The sequence below is a fragment of the Olea europaea genome, chromosome 10 (genome assembly GCF_002742605.1).
Source record: "Olea europaea var. sylvestris chromosome 10, O_europaea_v1, whole genome shotgun sequence".
NCBI classification, from domain to species: Eukaryota; Viridiplantae; Streptophyta; class Magnoliopsida; order Lamiales; family Oleaceae; genus Olea; species Olea europaea.
Genome location: NC_036246.1, coordinates 8,001,079 through 8,018,642, shown reverse-complemented (window position 1 = coordinate 8,018,642; position 17,564 = coordinate 8,001,079). Strand labels below are relative to the sequence as shown.

At 31.6% G+C, this 17,564-nt stretch overlaps 1 protein-coding gene across 1 annotated transcript; it reads right to left on the bottom strand.

The window, feature by feature from the left end:
• Positions 1–15,628: 15,628 nt before the first annotated feature.
• LOC111402629 (gibberellin 20 oxidase 2-like) lies at positions 15,629–17,564 on the bottom strand. The gene is made up of 3 exons (XM_023031003.1): positions 16,964–17,564; positions 16,474–16,795; positions 15,629–16,082 (listed from the first exon to the last, which is right to left on the bottom strand). The coding sequence occupies exons 1-3, from the start codon at positions 17,515–17,517 to the stop codon at positions 15,810–15,812; spliced, it is 1,149 nt and encodes a 382-aa protein (XP_022886771.1). The 5' UTR covers positions 17,518–17,564; the 3' UTR covers positions 15,629–15,809.

Below are 17,564 nucleotides of genomic sequence, written 5' to 3'. Positions count from 1 at the left end.
AAAAATGAAGATTTAGGAGATTGCTAAACTCTAAGAGAACAGAAGATTCTTAAGTTTTTAACTAGAAAAATTGAAGGTATAAGATTAAAAACAGAGTGCAAATTACTATCATTGTAAAAATATTACACTGTAATTTGTAAAAGAATTATATTCACATCAAATTTATCACACTGTAATTTGCAAGAAGTTGCTGACTGTAATATGTCGTATTTCTCTTCAAATGCCAATTTATGTTGTAATTTACAATATTTAACAAAAAAATCAATGGTTTTCAAATTCACTCCCTATTATTTTCCAATTTGTGTAAACTTCCCTTTCTTAATTATCTAAAAGTTGTCCCAGTTATTGCATCGTAGTAGACGATATGGTGACCAGAGAAAAAGAAAGAGGATCTCACCAATTTATTTTTTTTCTTGCTTAAAATGTAATTTTCTGTTAAAGTAGTGAGTCAACCCAATTAATTTCCCTATCCCAATACCCAAAAAGTCCTAACCCAAATCCTATTGTAGTAGCATATGGTCTTATTTTCGGTAATGATACATTGTTCGAAAAAAATTCATTTTTGATCCTACAGTTTGAACTGTCTGGGTCTACCCCTGCTGATAGCCAATAAGAGCATCGGAATGAACACAGAAATAACATGTTCCAAAGCAATCTACATAATCACCGATGGCAAGATAATAAAAATTTACAGAAACGATATTGAAGTGGACTCAAAACAGGTTGGGCAAAGGTTAATTGTTCATTATAATTGATGTAATTTTAAATTAATTACAAGAATTTACATTACTTTTTTTCGGTTTATTTTCTAAAAAATATATATTTGTTCATTGCACAATAGTGTAAGGACCTTGCTGTTTAAACAACCCCCCTGGACGTCTAGGGGGTTGTTGAAGGGGGCTTTTCCCATAGTGTAATCTTCTTACAACATTATAATTTTCGAAACCTTCATGTTCTTCTGATGTGCAATTAATTTCAATTACAATCCTTCGTAATTACTACATGAAATTAAAATAATACGTACTTGTTGCAATAATGCTTCAAATGTTGTTTATGTTTCGTTATAATCCGGCCAAATAGTTAAATAACAAGAAAATATGGACAATATGAAAATAAAAGATCACAAAGTAAACAAGATTTACGTGGAAATCCAAATTCAAGAAAATTACGGGAAGAAGCAGAGAATTCACTACAATCAATAGTAAGGAGCTACAAAGGATCTCTTTGGACCAATAACTAATTAGACAATTGGTCAATTTCAATATGTATTGGACACCGCATATTTATAATCAAAGAATTCCTAACATACTAGGAGAATTAATACATAGAGAGTTGAATATAAGGTGAAGTTTCAATATAATGGGTAAAATTAATAATGGAGAATTTAAGATAAAATAGGAGTCAAAAAACTGTCAAAATGGAAAAGTGGAAATTACACAATTCCATACTTTAAAAATTCACAATTCTAAAATAAGACGATTAGTTTAATCTTTAAAAAATCAGAGATTTTATTTTAATTAATATTTTTTAAAATAAATATTTTTGCTAAATATATATACTCCATTACACGCAAATCCTAATTAATTCCCAAATTTCTCTCTCTCTCTCTCTCTCTCTCTCTCTCATCTCACCTCTCAAATGCTGCTATCAACAAGGGAAATAAAAAGTTAATCGCCGGTATCAGAGTGAAGCCAATTGAAGCAATGTCGCCTCACCACTCTCTACTCCAACGACGTCGACAACACTTCCTCTCCTCTTCTCTCCTATTTCTACAGCAGATCCACTGTGAGTTGTGTGGTGGCGCTGGTGGCTGTCGTGATTCAGAGGGATGGCTGTGGTTTTTTTTTGAAGTGTTGCGGTGGTTGTTTGAGGTGTTACAATGGTGTATGATCTGGCGGTCGGGGTGGTTGTAGTGGTGTGTGAGCGTCGCCGGAGGTTTGCAAATCACGATGGTGCAGTTGCAGATTGTGGGTTAATAGCGCAGATCATGGTTATAGAGGTGTAGATCGTGGTGTTGATTTTTTTTCTTGGTTTTTGGATGCGGTGCAGGCGATGGCGGCAGGGTGTTGGTGGCGGTAGTGTCGGCGTCGGTCGGGTGGATCAATAGTGTTATGACCAGTAAATTGCTTGACTCGGCTGTGGTGGTTGTGGAAATGGGTAACGTTGGCGATGCTGGCTGTGGCGATTTAAGGAAATGGGTGGATACGATTTGGGGTGGGTTTTGCTGGCTCCGATGGTGGTGGTGCTGAAAATTGTGAATGTGCTTGTGACTCTTGATTGTGACTCGCAATTGGATATGTGACTTGAAAATTGTGACCGTGACTCCCAATTATGACTCACAATTGATTAAGTTGTGATCCAAAAACTAATCGTGACCAATTAATTCAATAATTTGCAATGAGTAAATGAATTATAATCAACAAAAGTTTTAAATATGTGACCGATGAATAATCTGCAACCTGTAAAATTTTTGGATTCGTGACCGAAAAATATTCCATGACCTATAAAGTTTTTTATGTGACCGAGAAATAAGTTACGACCAATAATTTGTTAAGTTGTGATTAAAAATTAATCTGATATGTGATCGATGAATAATTTGCGACTTATAAAATTTTTGGATTCGTGATTGAAAAATATTTTGTGACCTATAAAATTTTCGATCTGTGACCAAGAATTAAATTACGACCAATAATTTGAAAAGCTATGACTAAAAATTAATCTGTGACTAATTAATTAGATAATTGTGACCAAAAACTGTGACATAAATATATTAAATAATTAATTAAATAATTAAATCATAAATAAATTTTGATAAAAATTTGATTTTTGAATTTTGAAACTTGTTTTCTCAATTTTGAAATTTACCATACTTAATCTCTCACTTATGAAATTCTCCCAAAGGAAAATCATTCCCCTTACCTTTCTTGAAGTTTACTACCAACTCCTAATATTATTCCAACAATATTTCCAATCAAATATTCAACAAGAGTTTGGGTCACAGCCCAATTCTAACAGGTGTTAGTTGCATAGGATAGGATAGGATTGGATTGGATTTTATAATGTTGGGAATTAATATGAATTTTTCTATAAAGCACATATGTTTCATCTTTTCTATATGACAATATCAATTTGGGTGTTTTTTATTTATTTAGTATAAATGAATAACATAACCGACTATCGTTTGGGTATAAATTTTTGGTTGATAACTTGTTTAAAGAAAGGTTAAATGTATTCACGCATCTTCGTTTCATGCACCAAATTAATTATAATGAAAGATCCCCAGATCATTCTCTTGCTTATGTTCCAATTGACAAATAGTGACCCAAAAAACAAAAAAAAACAAAAATTACAATTTCTCTTGTTTTTCAATTTTGAAGATTTTAAAGTTTTTCCCAAAACTTTGAAATCCCTTTTGACTTTTTTATTTTATGTTCGTATAAAAGTTTTTTATATGGTTGAAAAGCATATGGAAAGACATTTCTAATCATGCCAATTTTACAACATGAAGATTAATAAAAAGAAAGCTGCAATTTTTTCAAGGTTCATTTAATTCAACTACAATTTCATTTTTCTCCAAGAATATAAAACTAAAAATTCTGAAAATTCGCGGATATGAAATATGCCAAAAAAAAGAAAAACAAACTACACACAATGTTCTAAAAAGGAGTAATGTGTGTGATGCATGGAGATCAAGTTATAAGTTAGGCGAGTTTAGGCGAGACATAGGTGTAAAAATACGTTTTCTTATTTTAATATTATTTTAATTTTTAATCAATTGAAAAAATATTTAATAACTAAAAATAATACCTATCGAACATCTAAAATAGATTTATAGGAACTTTATACATTTTTAAAGTTTCCAATGGAAGGATAAGTTTCAAATATAAATACTAAATAGAAAAGAATTTTTGGACATTTTACTTCAAAGCTTCAAGCGATTGTTTTGAATTTAGGGCAGATGAAATGAAGAAATCAACCTCTAAGTTTTAACTTAAAAGAATTGTAAAAAAAAAATTGTCGGTCAACGATTGTTGTTGACCGTTAAATAAGGCGCCAAGTCACTTGGTTAGGCGTTTTGCGCCTAGGCGGACGTCACCAAGACACGCCTTTTAGAATACTGACTATACAAATTTCTTGAATTAATGTAGTATAACTCATGATATGCCATTACGGATGCTTCATGTTTCAACAGCATGACATACCAGCATTTTTCACCACAATAATCCTTTTCAGTAAGATAAAATTGAAGGAAACAATCTTAAAGACTCTGACACCAATGTAAAATTTTACCTAAAATGCCTCTATTTGATCAAACGTTGTTGAACTTACTTAACATTGAAGAAATTCCAAGATAAAATAGATTGAATCCAGTAGCCTTGCTTTTTCCTGTACTTCTTGATCTGAAACTCTACCACAATGGAAGGAAATCCTTTACCACAATCCAAATGCCCTTTATGTGATGATTGAATTGTTGTCGGAAATTTGATTAACGCAATCAAAAGAACAAATTTTATAAGTAGAAAAAAAAACAGTAAATGAAGCGAGGTATGCCGATAAAATAAGCAAATCTCCTTAAGACAGATTTAGCCCCCCTAATGAAGTGCAAACGGGATTATGGATGTCTGTCTCCCAAGATACAACGCTCCTTCCAAAGTTGATACTGCACAATACCAACCTTGTCGGTCGAACCAATGAATGATCGTACTTGAACGGAATAACTACGGAAGTATAAGAGATTTTTTTTTAGAGCAGAATATGGAGAGAGAAGAATTTATAAATCAATTGAATTCGTAATTGATTTCGTGTGTCAAAAAACGAATCTGAGGGTCCCTATTTATAGAGATTGAAGTGTCTCATGGAACAGGTGTGTGACATTTCAGGAACTGGTGCACCACTTGGTCTGATTCGTCTTAGCCATTGGATCGCACTATTTTTATGATCTGACGGCCCAGATTGAACCATGAAGTGAAATGTCCATTCATCATGCCTATTCACCAATTTCTGAACAGTCACAGCCATGCGGATGCCAAGTGCGCTTCTAAAGTGCCCAATGCGTACTTTGCGACGTGCGCGGGCCGGGTCCGAGTCCGGGTCCGGGTCCGAGAAGCGATGCTAGTGGTGCGAAGCACCACTCTAGTGGTGACTAGCTTTTGGCTAGTTTGCTAGCCTTTGGCTAGTTAAAGTTAGCCAAGTGGTAGGTAACATGTTAAATTATATATTATTCACACAACCCACTATATAAACAAGACTATTTTCTTGTAAACTTTCGATGTGGGACTCCTTTCCATATAAAAAACACTTAAAATGGGCTTATTAACATATGGGCCTATATTGGAGACTTTTCCAATTCACCCAAATTAATTGCAATGACCCACATCATTAAATATTACATTTAATATTTTAAACCCAAATCAAATTCAATTAATTCCAACATGAATGTCCAAAAATGATGATTTCTTGTTTTTCGATTCTACACCATCTATACATACGAATATTGTTTTTTTTTTTTTTTTTTTTTTTGAGAGAATTGTAACCTACGATATTCGGGTCACTACAGAATCGAGGGAATTATTGGTTGATTATGTGTGGTGGAAAGTTATTTCACGAATCAAAAAATAATTCCCCAACTCTAACCCATTCATTCTATATTCTATAGGGTTGAGTCAACTCACATGGGCGACCTATCCATTCTTAACAATTTTGATCATGTGTTGCAATGTTAAACAAAACTGGATGCTCAACGAAAGACCCTAATAATAAATTTATCAGGTTTAATCTTTTGAGAAGATGGAGAAATAATAAAAACAAGAAGTAAAAAGGATATAGATTTGTTTGCTCGAAGGCTCGCATACACCAATTTACAATCTTGGCCTCAACATGACCAAAATCCCCCAAAACTTGTACATAAAACATAGAAACCGAACAATCTCAGTCTATTCACAATATCGTACAAACCAGCTCACATTAAAACTTTTAGTTTTAGGGATTACAAGATCAAAAATCAAAGAGCCCTTACTCAAAGAGAAGAAAGAGATGAAGGGACGAGAGATTGAAAAGTTGTTTCTTGTAACTCATCGAGGATAAATGAGGGTATGCATAAACTAGAAGTATCTAGATTCTAAAGATTCACAATCCAACGACCCACATGTCACGATTTGAATTAAGGCATAACACGAGTTTAATTATAAACCGTATTATTCAACCAGCCATGTTTATAACAAATCCGACACCTAAAAAAAAATTTCTCGTGTAAGCTTAAAATATTTTATTTTAGTTAAAGTTGAAAATAAGTAAATTGCTCTTGAAACTAATTCTTAATTAACTTTAAAGCAATAAATAACTTTAATTTATAAGGTAAGAAAAAGATCACTTAGACAAACATGATTAGAAATAACAATTTACAGAAAAATAATTTTAATTTGCTTTTAAGCTTAGCCACACATGTTCCATATATCTTCTTTTGTTAAGTAGGAGCTCCTAATAATAACAAAAGTTTTTGTTGTCCATTTTAAACATAAAAAGTCTTTTTTCCTTATCCTTCCTATGACCCCAGTTGATTTTGGAATTAAGCCAAGGTAGGAGATAATTATTGGGTATGTATGAGAGAGAGAGAGAGAGAGAGAGGGGGGGGGGGGGGGGGGGGGGGGAGGGAGGGAGGAACAAATGAAGTGCATCAACTATTATCCCTACTGTTGTAAAATAGGAACACGTGACTTTGTAAATTCAGAAGGACTCGTTCTACAGTTTGATGTGCTCTTAATAGTGATCTTTTTTTTAGAATTAAAGAGTTTTTTTTTTTCCTTACTAGTCATTCATGGTTTGAAACAAGTTCAAAGATTTCGATATTTTACTGTCTAAATAATATATATATTTCCATCATTCTTTGTTACAAAAAGTAGAAAATTAGAAGGCCAAAAAAGAAAAAAAAAAAAAAAATCAACATTTTTGCGGACCTTATATTAAATTCTTGTAAGTGAGGATTGTAACTAATTGAAAACAACTGGTCACACGTGAAGCTGTATGTCTAGTAACAGGATTTGTACCTAAATATGTGAACAAATTATAAAAAAACCACGAGGGAAGTAGGGTTCTATTGCTTATTTTGCAAATCTTTCCTTATCAAGAATTAATATGACATTTCAATTACTTAATTTGTCGACTAGTAATTTGGGTCCCTTTTTGCATTTATAATGATCCATACATTTGTATTGAGATTATGGGACAACCCTTGTGATGCATCACCTTTATTTTCCAAAATGACTTAAAAACGACAAGTCAATGTATATTCACGTACGAAAACAATTTTAAATGAACAAATTCATTACGTTTTAGAATATTTAAACTTATCCTGCGCCATTATTTTAATTTACGTGTTAGATTTTCAATGAATCTAAACTATATATGAATGTGCAGTTCGGGAGAGTCCGGTCATTTTCCCCCTAAAAGTATAGTATGAGAATACTGATAAAAAAGATTCACAATTCCGACAAAAGTATGTGAATATATTTTATAAACATCAAATTATTTTTGAAATATATGTACTGATAACAAATTTAATTTGTAAATTGTGAAACTCTTTGAATTTCATTTCAAATCTAGAAAATGTGAAATACAAATTAGAAATAATTTTAAATAAAATACTATAATAAACAAAAATGATATAAATGATTTTCTTTTGATCTAAAGGATCAAAGAATGATCTCATACTCTTATCCTTGTTGTGCATGCCCGACGCGAGGACTTCCTCTAAGTTAAAAATTTCGAGCAACAAAGTGATAGACATAAGTATAATGAAAGAAAAAGACGATAATTCACTTGTTATAAATTTTTACCTAGATGGTTAGGAAAGGGCCAGCCAGGTTGGTTCAAAATCAAGAAACAGAAAGTGTCTGTCTTTTAACTCAAAATACTCTAACAAAAGAAACACTAAATTGAGGTTTAATCAAATGTCTAGTATAGCTTGTCACAAGAAAATTAATAGTAATAAGAGAAAGGATTAGTGTAGCAATCTTGGATTTGCTTTAAATGTAACACCGCATGATGCGATATTCATGTGGTCGATATTTACATGTTTCGACCATTGATTGGCCAAAATGTCTAATCCATGCACATAATCTTCTCTTTTATATGTGACACACATTAACAAACTAATCTTTACAAAGAAAAATGAAATTAAAAGAATGAATAAAATGAGGTCGCCCCTTTAGGTAATTCAGATGTTATTATAAAAATTAGGGGTGTAAACGGTCCGATTTTACTTGTTTTTGACAAAATTTCAAAGAAAATCGTTTAAATCGGTTCGAGAAAAATCGAAACTTAAACCAAACCATTTTGAATGGTTTGAAAAAAAAAACTCAAACTTAAACCTAACGGCTTGGTGCGGTTTTAAATCGTCGGTTTCACCATATATTTTTTTATCTATCTACTTTTATGTCATTAATTCATTGAATTCAATATATATTTATGTCTTACTAGCAATAAATATAAAAAAAATTATGTCCTTGTTTGAACTAAAATTTTGGGATAAAAAATGAAAATTTGGACCGTTATCCCATAAGTCCAATCGCCTTTGTTGACCTGCTATTGTGCGGGACCCGGCCTCTTCTCTAACAGTTAATTTTCTCATTATGATGATATGAAAAATATGGCTCAAATAGGAACTAAATATATTTACTATAAATTTAAATACCAACTAAATCAAAATGAAATAACAATAAACTAAAACATAGTTTTTTTTTTCATTTTTATTCACATTTTTAGGCTAATAACGATACAATAACGTTATAATACAAGTCTACTAAATTAGATATAAAGGCCAAAACAATATAATAATGTCCAACAAGATATCGTGATCATCATATCTGAAAAAATGATACTGATTAGACAAAGAGAATAACCAACTACAATAATAAAGCAATTGTTTAGAATATCTAAATATAACAATTACACAAGTTTACTTTTGTATGATGTTACGAATCGCATTTAATTTTAGATTCTTACTTCAGTTTGCTCCTAAAAAATTATTGATCTGAAACTTTATTCGAACAAATATTATCACCAAAGGTCTAGCCGTCTATGATATCTTTGTCTCCGATTTAGTATAATCGATTTCAATTCAATTTTGAAGAGACGTGATAAATCTGAAAAAGAAGTGTGTGGTACCAATGACTCAAGACTATGTTGGGTGTTAGCTGGAATTCATCTAAATTCTAAAGAGGAAAAGAGCTTTTGATAGATTATGTTAGCCTCGAGATTATTAGATATAAATTAGGATTATTGAATAATAATAATAATAATATATATGTATTAAAAAAAATAAGAAATTGACAAAAATACCTACAAATGACAAAACTATTGAATTTTACATATTTGGATGAATTTTAAAAAAAAATTCATTTTTTCATTTTTCATTTTTATATATTTTTTTGTCGGTTCGGTTTGGTTTTAAACCTCAATTAAAATTCTCAAACCTAAACCAAATCATTTTAACCTATTTGGTTTGGTTCAAAATCATTTCGTTAACTAGGTCCATGTGGCACTAAACCGACAATTTCTAAAATGCGATTTCGGTTCGATTTTTCGATTTGGCGGTTTTTGCTTACAGTCCTAATAAAAATAATGCCTCTAGTCATAATTTCGATTACTCTACTTACTATGGTATTGATATTGATATTGAATCTGGTTTAGTAATAGCTATTATTTTTCTTAAATTCTTCCCTTTTTTGTCCCCTTATTTATTATTAGAGTTGAAGTTAAGTATTTATTCGTTTAACCTTCAAAAAGCTCGATATATGAGACCATGTACGATACTTGTCGAGTTTTGATCCGCCAAGCAAAACAGCCTCCACATGCCTTGAAAGGCCATCTTTCGTACCTATCTCATGAGTCATGACATTTTTGATATAATGAAAATGGTCGACTCTTCAATTTCTTGAACGAAATACAACATGCACCGACTATATATAAACACCCAACTATGTATAATATTAGCCCCGTTTGGCCCCATTTTTTGAAGTAAAAATAGCGGAACAGTGTTCTTTTTTTTTTTAAAAATGAATGGTTGAAAAAGAAGTAAAAATTTTCGATTTACATGTAATATTATTTTATGAAAGATTGTATGATTAAAAATAAGAGATAAAAAAATGGAATGTAATGAAATTTAGCCCCTGTTTGACCCTCATTTTTGGTAATGAAAATGGAGGGGGGGGGGGGATAGTGTTTTGTTGAAAAAATGAGTGGTTGAAAAAGAAGGAAAAAATTTCGATTTACGTGTAATATTATTTTATGAAAGATTGTATGGTTGAAAATAGGAGAAAGAAAAATAGAATATAATGAAAAATAATTTAATGGGAATCAAACAGGGGCTAAACGTGGGCTATAATTAAATCTAAACAAATCAATTCAAAAGAAGAGTCGCAATATCTCATTTCATGTACTAAATTAGATGTCCACAATTATATTTTGCATCAATTATCCTATTTGTACATCACTTTTTTCACATCAATTTTCACACTCCTCTCACAAAGATGGGGTCGACAATTATTTTAATCGTGCACCCCACCCACTTGCATGTGTGTGCGCTATAAAAATTGATGTGAAAATAAGTGTACAAATAGAATGGTCCTTCTTGCATTATTTCAGCTGACCAAATCTTTTGTTCTTAATACATTAGTTGAAGTCATTTACTAAACTACCACAACTTCTTTCTATTTTGAAATATGACCCAATTGGACCGATCTCATCAACTGTCAAGGGATTGCATCACTAATAATTCACAAATGCAGCATACTTAAATCACAGATGTAGTTTTCGTTGATGAGGTAGCATTGACAATTTACTGTCAATCAAATGAATTTTAAATCCAATATCACATCTATATATAGTTGATGTTTTCTGTTTCCACTCTTGTAACAATTCTTCCTTAACTCATATTCTTCAAATTGGAAATATAACATTCAATATTAAGACTAAACTCTTCCACTACGTTGGATTCATCTCAAATAGACACGACTACTTTGAGAACTAACCACAACTTCAACCATCCCGATTAACTAGGACACACACCTTCGTCCAATCTCCTTCTAAAATTGTTCTAAAATATTTAGCACAATAATGAACTAAGCTAAAAAAACTTTTTTTTATTGTCTAAGCTATAAACTTTTAATGCTAATTTTTTTTTTTTTTTTTTGCATTTTAATGTTACATTAATATTATTTATTTTTCTAAACTTAAAATAGTATAAATGTCAAGAATATAAAAGAAGTAAAATTTAGAGAAAATTAAATCAAGAAATATTAAATATTTAAGAATTTTCAATTAAGTTTCAAAATATTTATTTATGTTGACTTGTAATTATTATTTATAAATCATATTTGCAAAAATCAAAACCATACTTTATATATATTTTAATAAATAAAAAAAATATATAGCTTAAATATAATAAAATAAAAAATTCAAAACCATACATTGGGGGAAAGATGAGAAATATATATATTTGGATAAATTTCATAAACCTCCCTTGAAATTTATGAAAATTTTAGAGTAGCCTATCTGATTTTAAAAATTACAGAAACCTCCACTATCATCATAAGTTTCCTATTTATCCATTTTTTTTTCTTATGTTAAATATAAAATTATATGTATTTTTTTATTCATCATTATCACAAATTTTTAAATTTAATACATTTATAGTCCAGTTATCAAAATTGATCTTTCTATTTTTCCTAGAGAGTAATAAGTTCGACCTAAAATTTTAACCAGAAAAAGAAAAAGAAAAAAAATATTGATTTTTCTCATTGTCATTCTTTATTGTAACTTTGATATTATAATAATAACATTTTAGATTTAAGTCCCATTTGTTTCCCATTCTTTTCCCATTAAAATGAAAAGTATGATCGTGCTATCCATCATATCAAGCCATCAAATTTGAATTTTTATCTCTTATATGGCCAATAACGACTATATTTTTTATTCTCATTTTTACAAAAATGGAAACAAATGCTCCCTTAATATAGTATTATTGTTTAGGGATGGTAAATGTCCTGTTCTCATTTTCTGAAATTTCCCCCTCCCCCCTCCCCCTCAACCACCACACCAGCCTCTTTTTTATTTTTATTTTATTTTTTTCGTGGTAAAGGGTAGAATTGTCTTTTTACAACACCTTAACGGTACAAATGAATTGAAATTGTCAGTAGGAATGATATGTACGAATAATTGAAAGGTTGATTAGAATGGAATAGAGGATAAAAATTTAATGGGGATGAAGTTGCCACAAATAAAAAAAGTTGGAGACCAGAGTGAAATTTAACCTTAAATCATATATAGATAGACCTAGAAATTTAACCTTAAATCATATACAGATAGACCTAGAAATGTAAAAATTACGAATTGATCCGACATTACAAGACCTGCTTCTATAGAGGTACCGAAGTCACATTCTTAGTAGGTCACTCCAACAACCCACCAAACAAACAAACAAAAAAGTCTATTAAGTTGCGTCGTAGTCGCCTCTACTATTATGCCCCCATTTGGTTCTGATTTTTCAATCCAAAAAATTATTTTTTTAATCGTTACTTCTTTAAGTCAGTCGTCATTTTTGACTTTTTCATTTACAGGTGAAACTCACTTTTCTGTCTAACGGTCAAAAAATCAATTCTCAAAGTCATAATCGAACAGGGCCTATATAACCATATACTACCCGAATAAAAGCAGTGATCAACTCATTTTGACACCTCTCAGTTAACCATTTTGATGGTGCTAGAAAAGATGAAATATCTATGAAAAATGTGTTTGACCATATTGATTGTGGAAGAGAAGATGAAATATCCATGAAAAATTAATGCAAATTGGAAAAACCACAGGCGTGGAATGTTGTGCATTTGGGGAACTATATGTTTTCTTTGTCCTGAACGTCTTCACACAACCTCTTATGTAAGTAGCAAAATTTTGGCCTATATGTTTTGTCTTAGTTTACACTCCACTAGTCTTATGTGTGATCCTCAACTTTATTCATGTCTGTATGTAAATCTATATCTATTTTGTATTATGCAAAAAAGCTGTGAATAAATGGAAGAGACCGAACCCCCCATGTTCCAAATGCTGAATTTCTAGACAAAATTAATAATAATAAAAAATATAAATTGTCGAAGATGCCTTATAATTTAGAACATGTTTCGTTTTTGTCAGGGTATTGTCTCATTCAGCAATTCAAATATACTTTTAATCTATTCCAAGTATGCTAAGGGGTGAAGTTTTCATCTAGTTGACATTAGTTTTGATCTTGATGTGCCTTCTCTTAGTAATATGATTGTTTTATTGGACGTCTCAATAAATAAAAGGTTTAGATCAACCATAAACTCTAGTCATTAAGTTATGATGTGTTATCTTCTTCCTTTAAACATCATGAGGGCACTAAGGAGTATTGGATTGAATGAGTAAAGAGATCATTTGCCTAATGTATGGAAGTCACCCGTCAAGGAAACATAATTTGTGGAATGGCTACAGCAAAATTGAAACAAACTTATTAGCCACGTTTAGAGATTTAAGACATAATTATGAGTACTTAATTAATTACACTATTATTTTGTCAAATGTGTCGATAAAACCTAGGATAATTTCTTTTGTTGGAGTTCGAAAAAAGCTCTAATTCTCAAAAGTCACTTTCACAAATCCATCTTCATCTTTCTAACAATATTTTTCGGGACATTTTGTAAGAGAAAATGACGGCTGTGTTGTAGTTGAAGTTGAAGCAATTGTGCATGACTAAAAGTCTGACAAAAAAATTACATCTGAATGAGAGGTTGTATTTTCATCGCATGGTAGAAAGCGGATCTTTGAAAGATCATCTTGCTATGCTTAAGAAGATTGTCGCTAATTTGGAGACTTTAGAGATAAAGTATGATGAAGAAAATTTGACCTTAATCCTTTTATGTTCACTGCCTATTTCGTTTACTTCATTTAGAGACATGATCTTGTAAGTCATGATACTTTTACTATTGAAAATGCATATGATACCTTGTTTTCAAAAGAGAAAATAAAACATTTGGTCAAATCTGAGGTTAGAGATGGAAAATGTCTTACTGTTCATGGTGATCAGAGAAAGGATAAGTTGAAGTCAAATTTCAGTAATCAGGTTTATTATTATTGCAAAAGGAAAGAGCACAATAAGAGGGATTGCGACAAATTATAAAACGAAAGTAATTTGATTGCAAATTATGGGAAGTAATCAAATACTTCAAACGAAACTAACATAGCCGAGAACTATTTGAGTAATGGGGATGTTTTGACAATTTCTAATTTGGAATCCAAACTTGACTAAGAGTGAATTTTGGATACAGTTTGTGCATTTCATATGTGTCTTAATCAAGATTCTTTTGAAATATATGAAATCTTGACACAATGTGTAGTTGTCATGGGTAATAACGAACTTTATCGAGTAGCTAGTATTGATAAAGTTAGATTGAACCTGGTGGATAGAACATGTAGAACACTTGACCGCGTTTGACATATTCTAAACTTGAAGAAGAATATTAATTTATTGAGTACTTTTGTACGTTCTTTAGAGGGGGTGGAGTTTTGAAGGTTCGAAAGTATGTTCGTGTTGTATTAAAAGGGCAAAATAGGTACCAATTATATATCTTGCAAGGTTGGGTAGAATTTGTGAATAAAAGTAGCACATATTTAGTACTATGGTGGAAATTCAGTTTGGTAATGTACCTTTGGTATTCGGTTCAGGATCTATATTGAAGAATACTACTTAATCAAGTTTAGAAGATATGGGTAATTCCACTTTCTTACCATTACCTGTTGCTCCAGTAGATTCAACTGCTAGGAATTGACCCATTGGAGGTAAGTAAGTAGTTTCTGATTTGATTGCACATGCTTTTAGCATTTTTGAAGATGTTGAGGCTAGTCAACGGCTTTCTATGAAAGTATTGAGAGTTATTCTGCTACAGTGTGTACTTTGACACTATTTGATAATTTATTATTCTTTGTGAATTTTGGAAAACTCGATATTTGGGTTCATGTATCTGTATTGGATATCATGGAAGATGGTGCATATTTATGTGTTGAAGAAAGTTTGGTACTTTTTGAAGAGTTCGAATTTTTCGTTGCAGTCTAATATATTTTTTTAATGGAGAAATTTTGGAGTTTCATTCGTTGCATTGAAATTTGTGTTAAGGTGGAGATTGTTGGATTTTTTTACCCAAAATTGGTTGGATTTTTTGGAAAAAAATATTACTTCCTTTATTACACGCGTTTTTAATGAAAAAAAAATTATTTCCTGTATTCCACACATTTTTATTGGGAAAAAATATTGTTTCGTTTATTTCATATTATTTTTTTATCTTGTTTCCCTCTTTGTTGTATTTTTAGGATTTGGCATGCACAACTATAAATATTAGATTTTTTCACAGGTTTTGTATTACTAAAATATAAAATAATTGTGTAGGCATAATTATTGTATTTGTTTTCTCTATAGTCGTCAATTGAATAAAATACTTTATTCCTCTTTCAATTAAGTCTTTGCTTTCTATCTTGTTGTTTGTTTCTGATCATATGTTTTATATTGTGTCATATATATTATCTCGATCCATTTTTATTTTCTAACTTAAATTCGAAACTTAACTCTCAAAAAGTAAATTATAATCCATTTATGTACAAAGGAGGATGAGTACACACTACAACATCCAAGAAAAAGAAAAAAAATGCACACATTTAAGTGTTGGCACTAGGCTTGTAGCACACATACATATACTAGACAGAGAGAGAAGGGAAGAAATAATGATGAGAAGCATCCAAGGATAGTTTTAATTGGAAGTGGTTTTGGTGGATTGAAGCCAGTGGGCAAAGTTTTGTAGTGTAGTTGCATCTGCCCTATAATGCTTTTGTGTGAATTCCAACAAATCTGACCATTTGAAATCTGGGTATTTCCTAGCCTCTTCATTGCCCAATAGATCTTGAGGGGGCCTCAAAATTTTGTCCTCTTTTGGGCTCACAAAATAAACTAATGATCTTCTCACCTTTTCCTTGTTCACCACAGCCCTGTGCAGGCAACTCTTGTATTTTCCATTGCACAATGCCTGCATAGTTCGTTTATGAAAATTATGTACATGTCAAGCATATATTAGCATGAAAATAAAGATAGGTTGATAGTACAATCGAAGATTTGGTGGGCCGTGGTCACGATTTCATATAACATCACTCGTCTTCTCAAAATATTATTAACAATACTTAGCATAAATGTGATGGACTACTTGATGTCCCATCTTAGTTTTTTCTGATATTACAGATACTTGAAAACAGACTGAACCCATCTTGGCAATGAATGCATGTTCAAATACAGTCCAAAAATTGGCAAACCGAATAGTTATTAATAAGGTGAAACAGCAAATAATGGTCAAAATTAAACATGCAGACAAAAATACGCACCAAACATGTCAACAATATACAAAGACTAAGACATGTACGTACCATGAACGTATCGCCAATGTTAACGACAAAGGTATCGGAGCGAGGTCGAATTGCTTTCCAATTGTTATTTGCAAAGATTTCAAGTCCTCCAACTTGATCTTGGTGAAGTATTGTTAAGGAATTTGGATCACAATGGGGACCAGTTCCAAGGGTGAGTCCAGCTTCTTTGCAAGGTGGATAGCTATTGCACCTCATTAATGAGTTACCATCTTCAAATAATTTCATATAGTGTGACTTATCAACTCCCAAGCTAATTGCCAATAGTTCCAATAGTACTAGTGATAAATGTCTCATCGCTTCACAATATTTCTGAAAAACCAACCTGAAAATAATAATAAAAGTTCTAGTTAATTATTTTGCTGTAATATTGCAATTTTGTGAGACTACAGTCATATATCATGTCCATGTAAAGGACGAATATGCGCATGATTAATGAATTAAAATATTTTTCATTATACTATGGAGTTCATAGAGAGAAACGTGAACTCACCCTGCCTCGGCAAAATCTTTCCCCAGAACAGACTTGAAATAATTAATCACATCTAGTTTCAGGGAATTGTGATGGCTATATCCAAATGAAAATGTCTCCTTCCATGGCAGTTTTGATGAATATCTGTCAGCATGGGCACCTGAATAACCCCATACACTACCTGGATTCCTCTTTACAGCAAATTTTCTGCTCATCGGAAGATCGAAAAAGGCATTCATATGCTGATGCGCAGCACGAACTACCGCTGAATCTATACCATGGTTGATAACCTGGAAGAAACCATGGGTCGAACAGGCGGCCCGAATCTGCAAAGCTGCGAAAGAAATGGCTTCTTCATCGCCATTGAAGAAGCCATTTAAGTCTACTGGAGGATCTGCGAGTTCATCTTGTGTTATACAAGTTAAATCTTCATGAGGCCATAGGAATTGTGTGGGCAAATTTGTTTGTTTTTCTAGTAGAGATGTGTCGAAAACAAAAACTGGCGAACCCTTTTCTATATCATTTTTTATGCTTAATTGACGACGAAGAACTAAAGTTGTGGCATTTGAATCCATTGGGTTGGCTAAAGGTTGGAGTAATCACGAGACAATATTTATATACA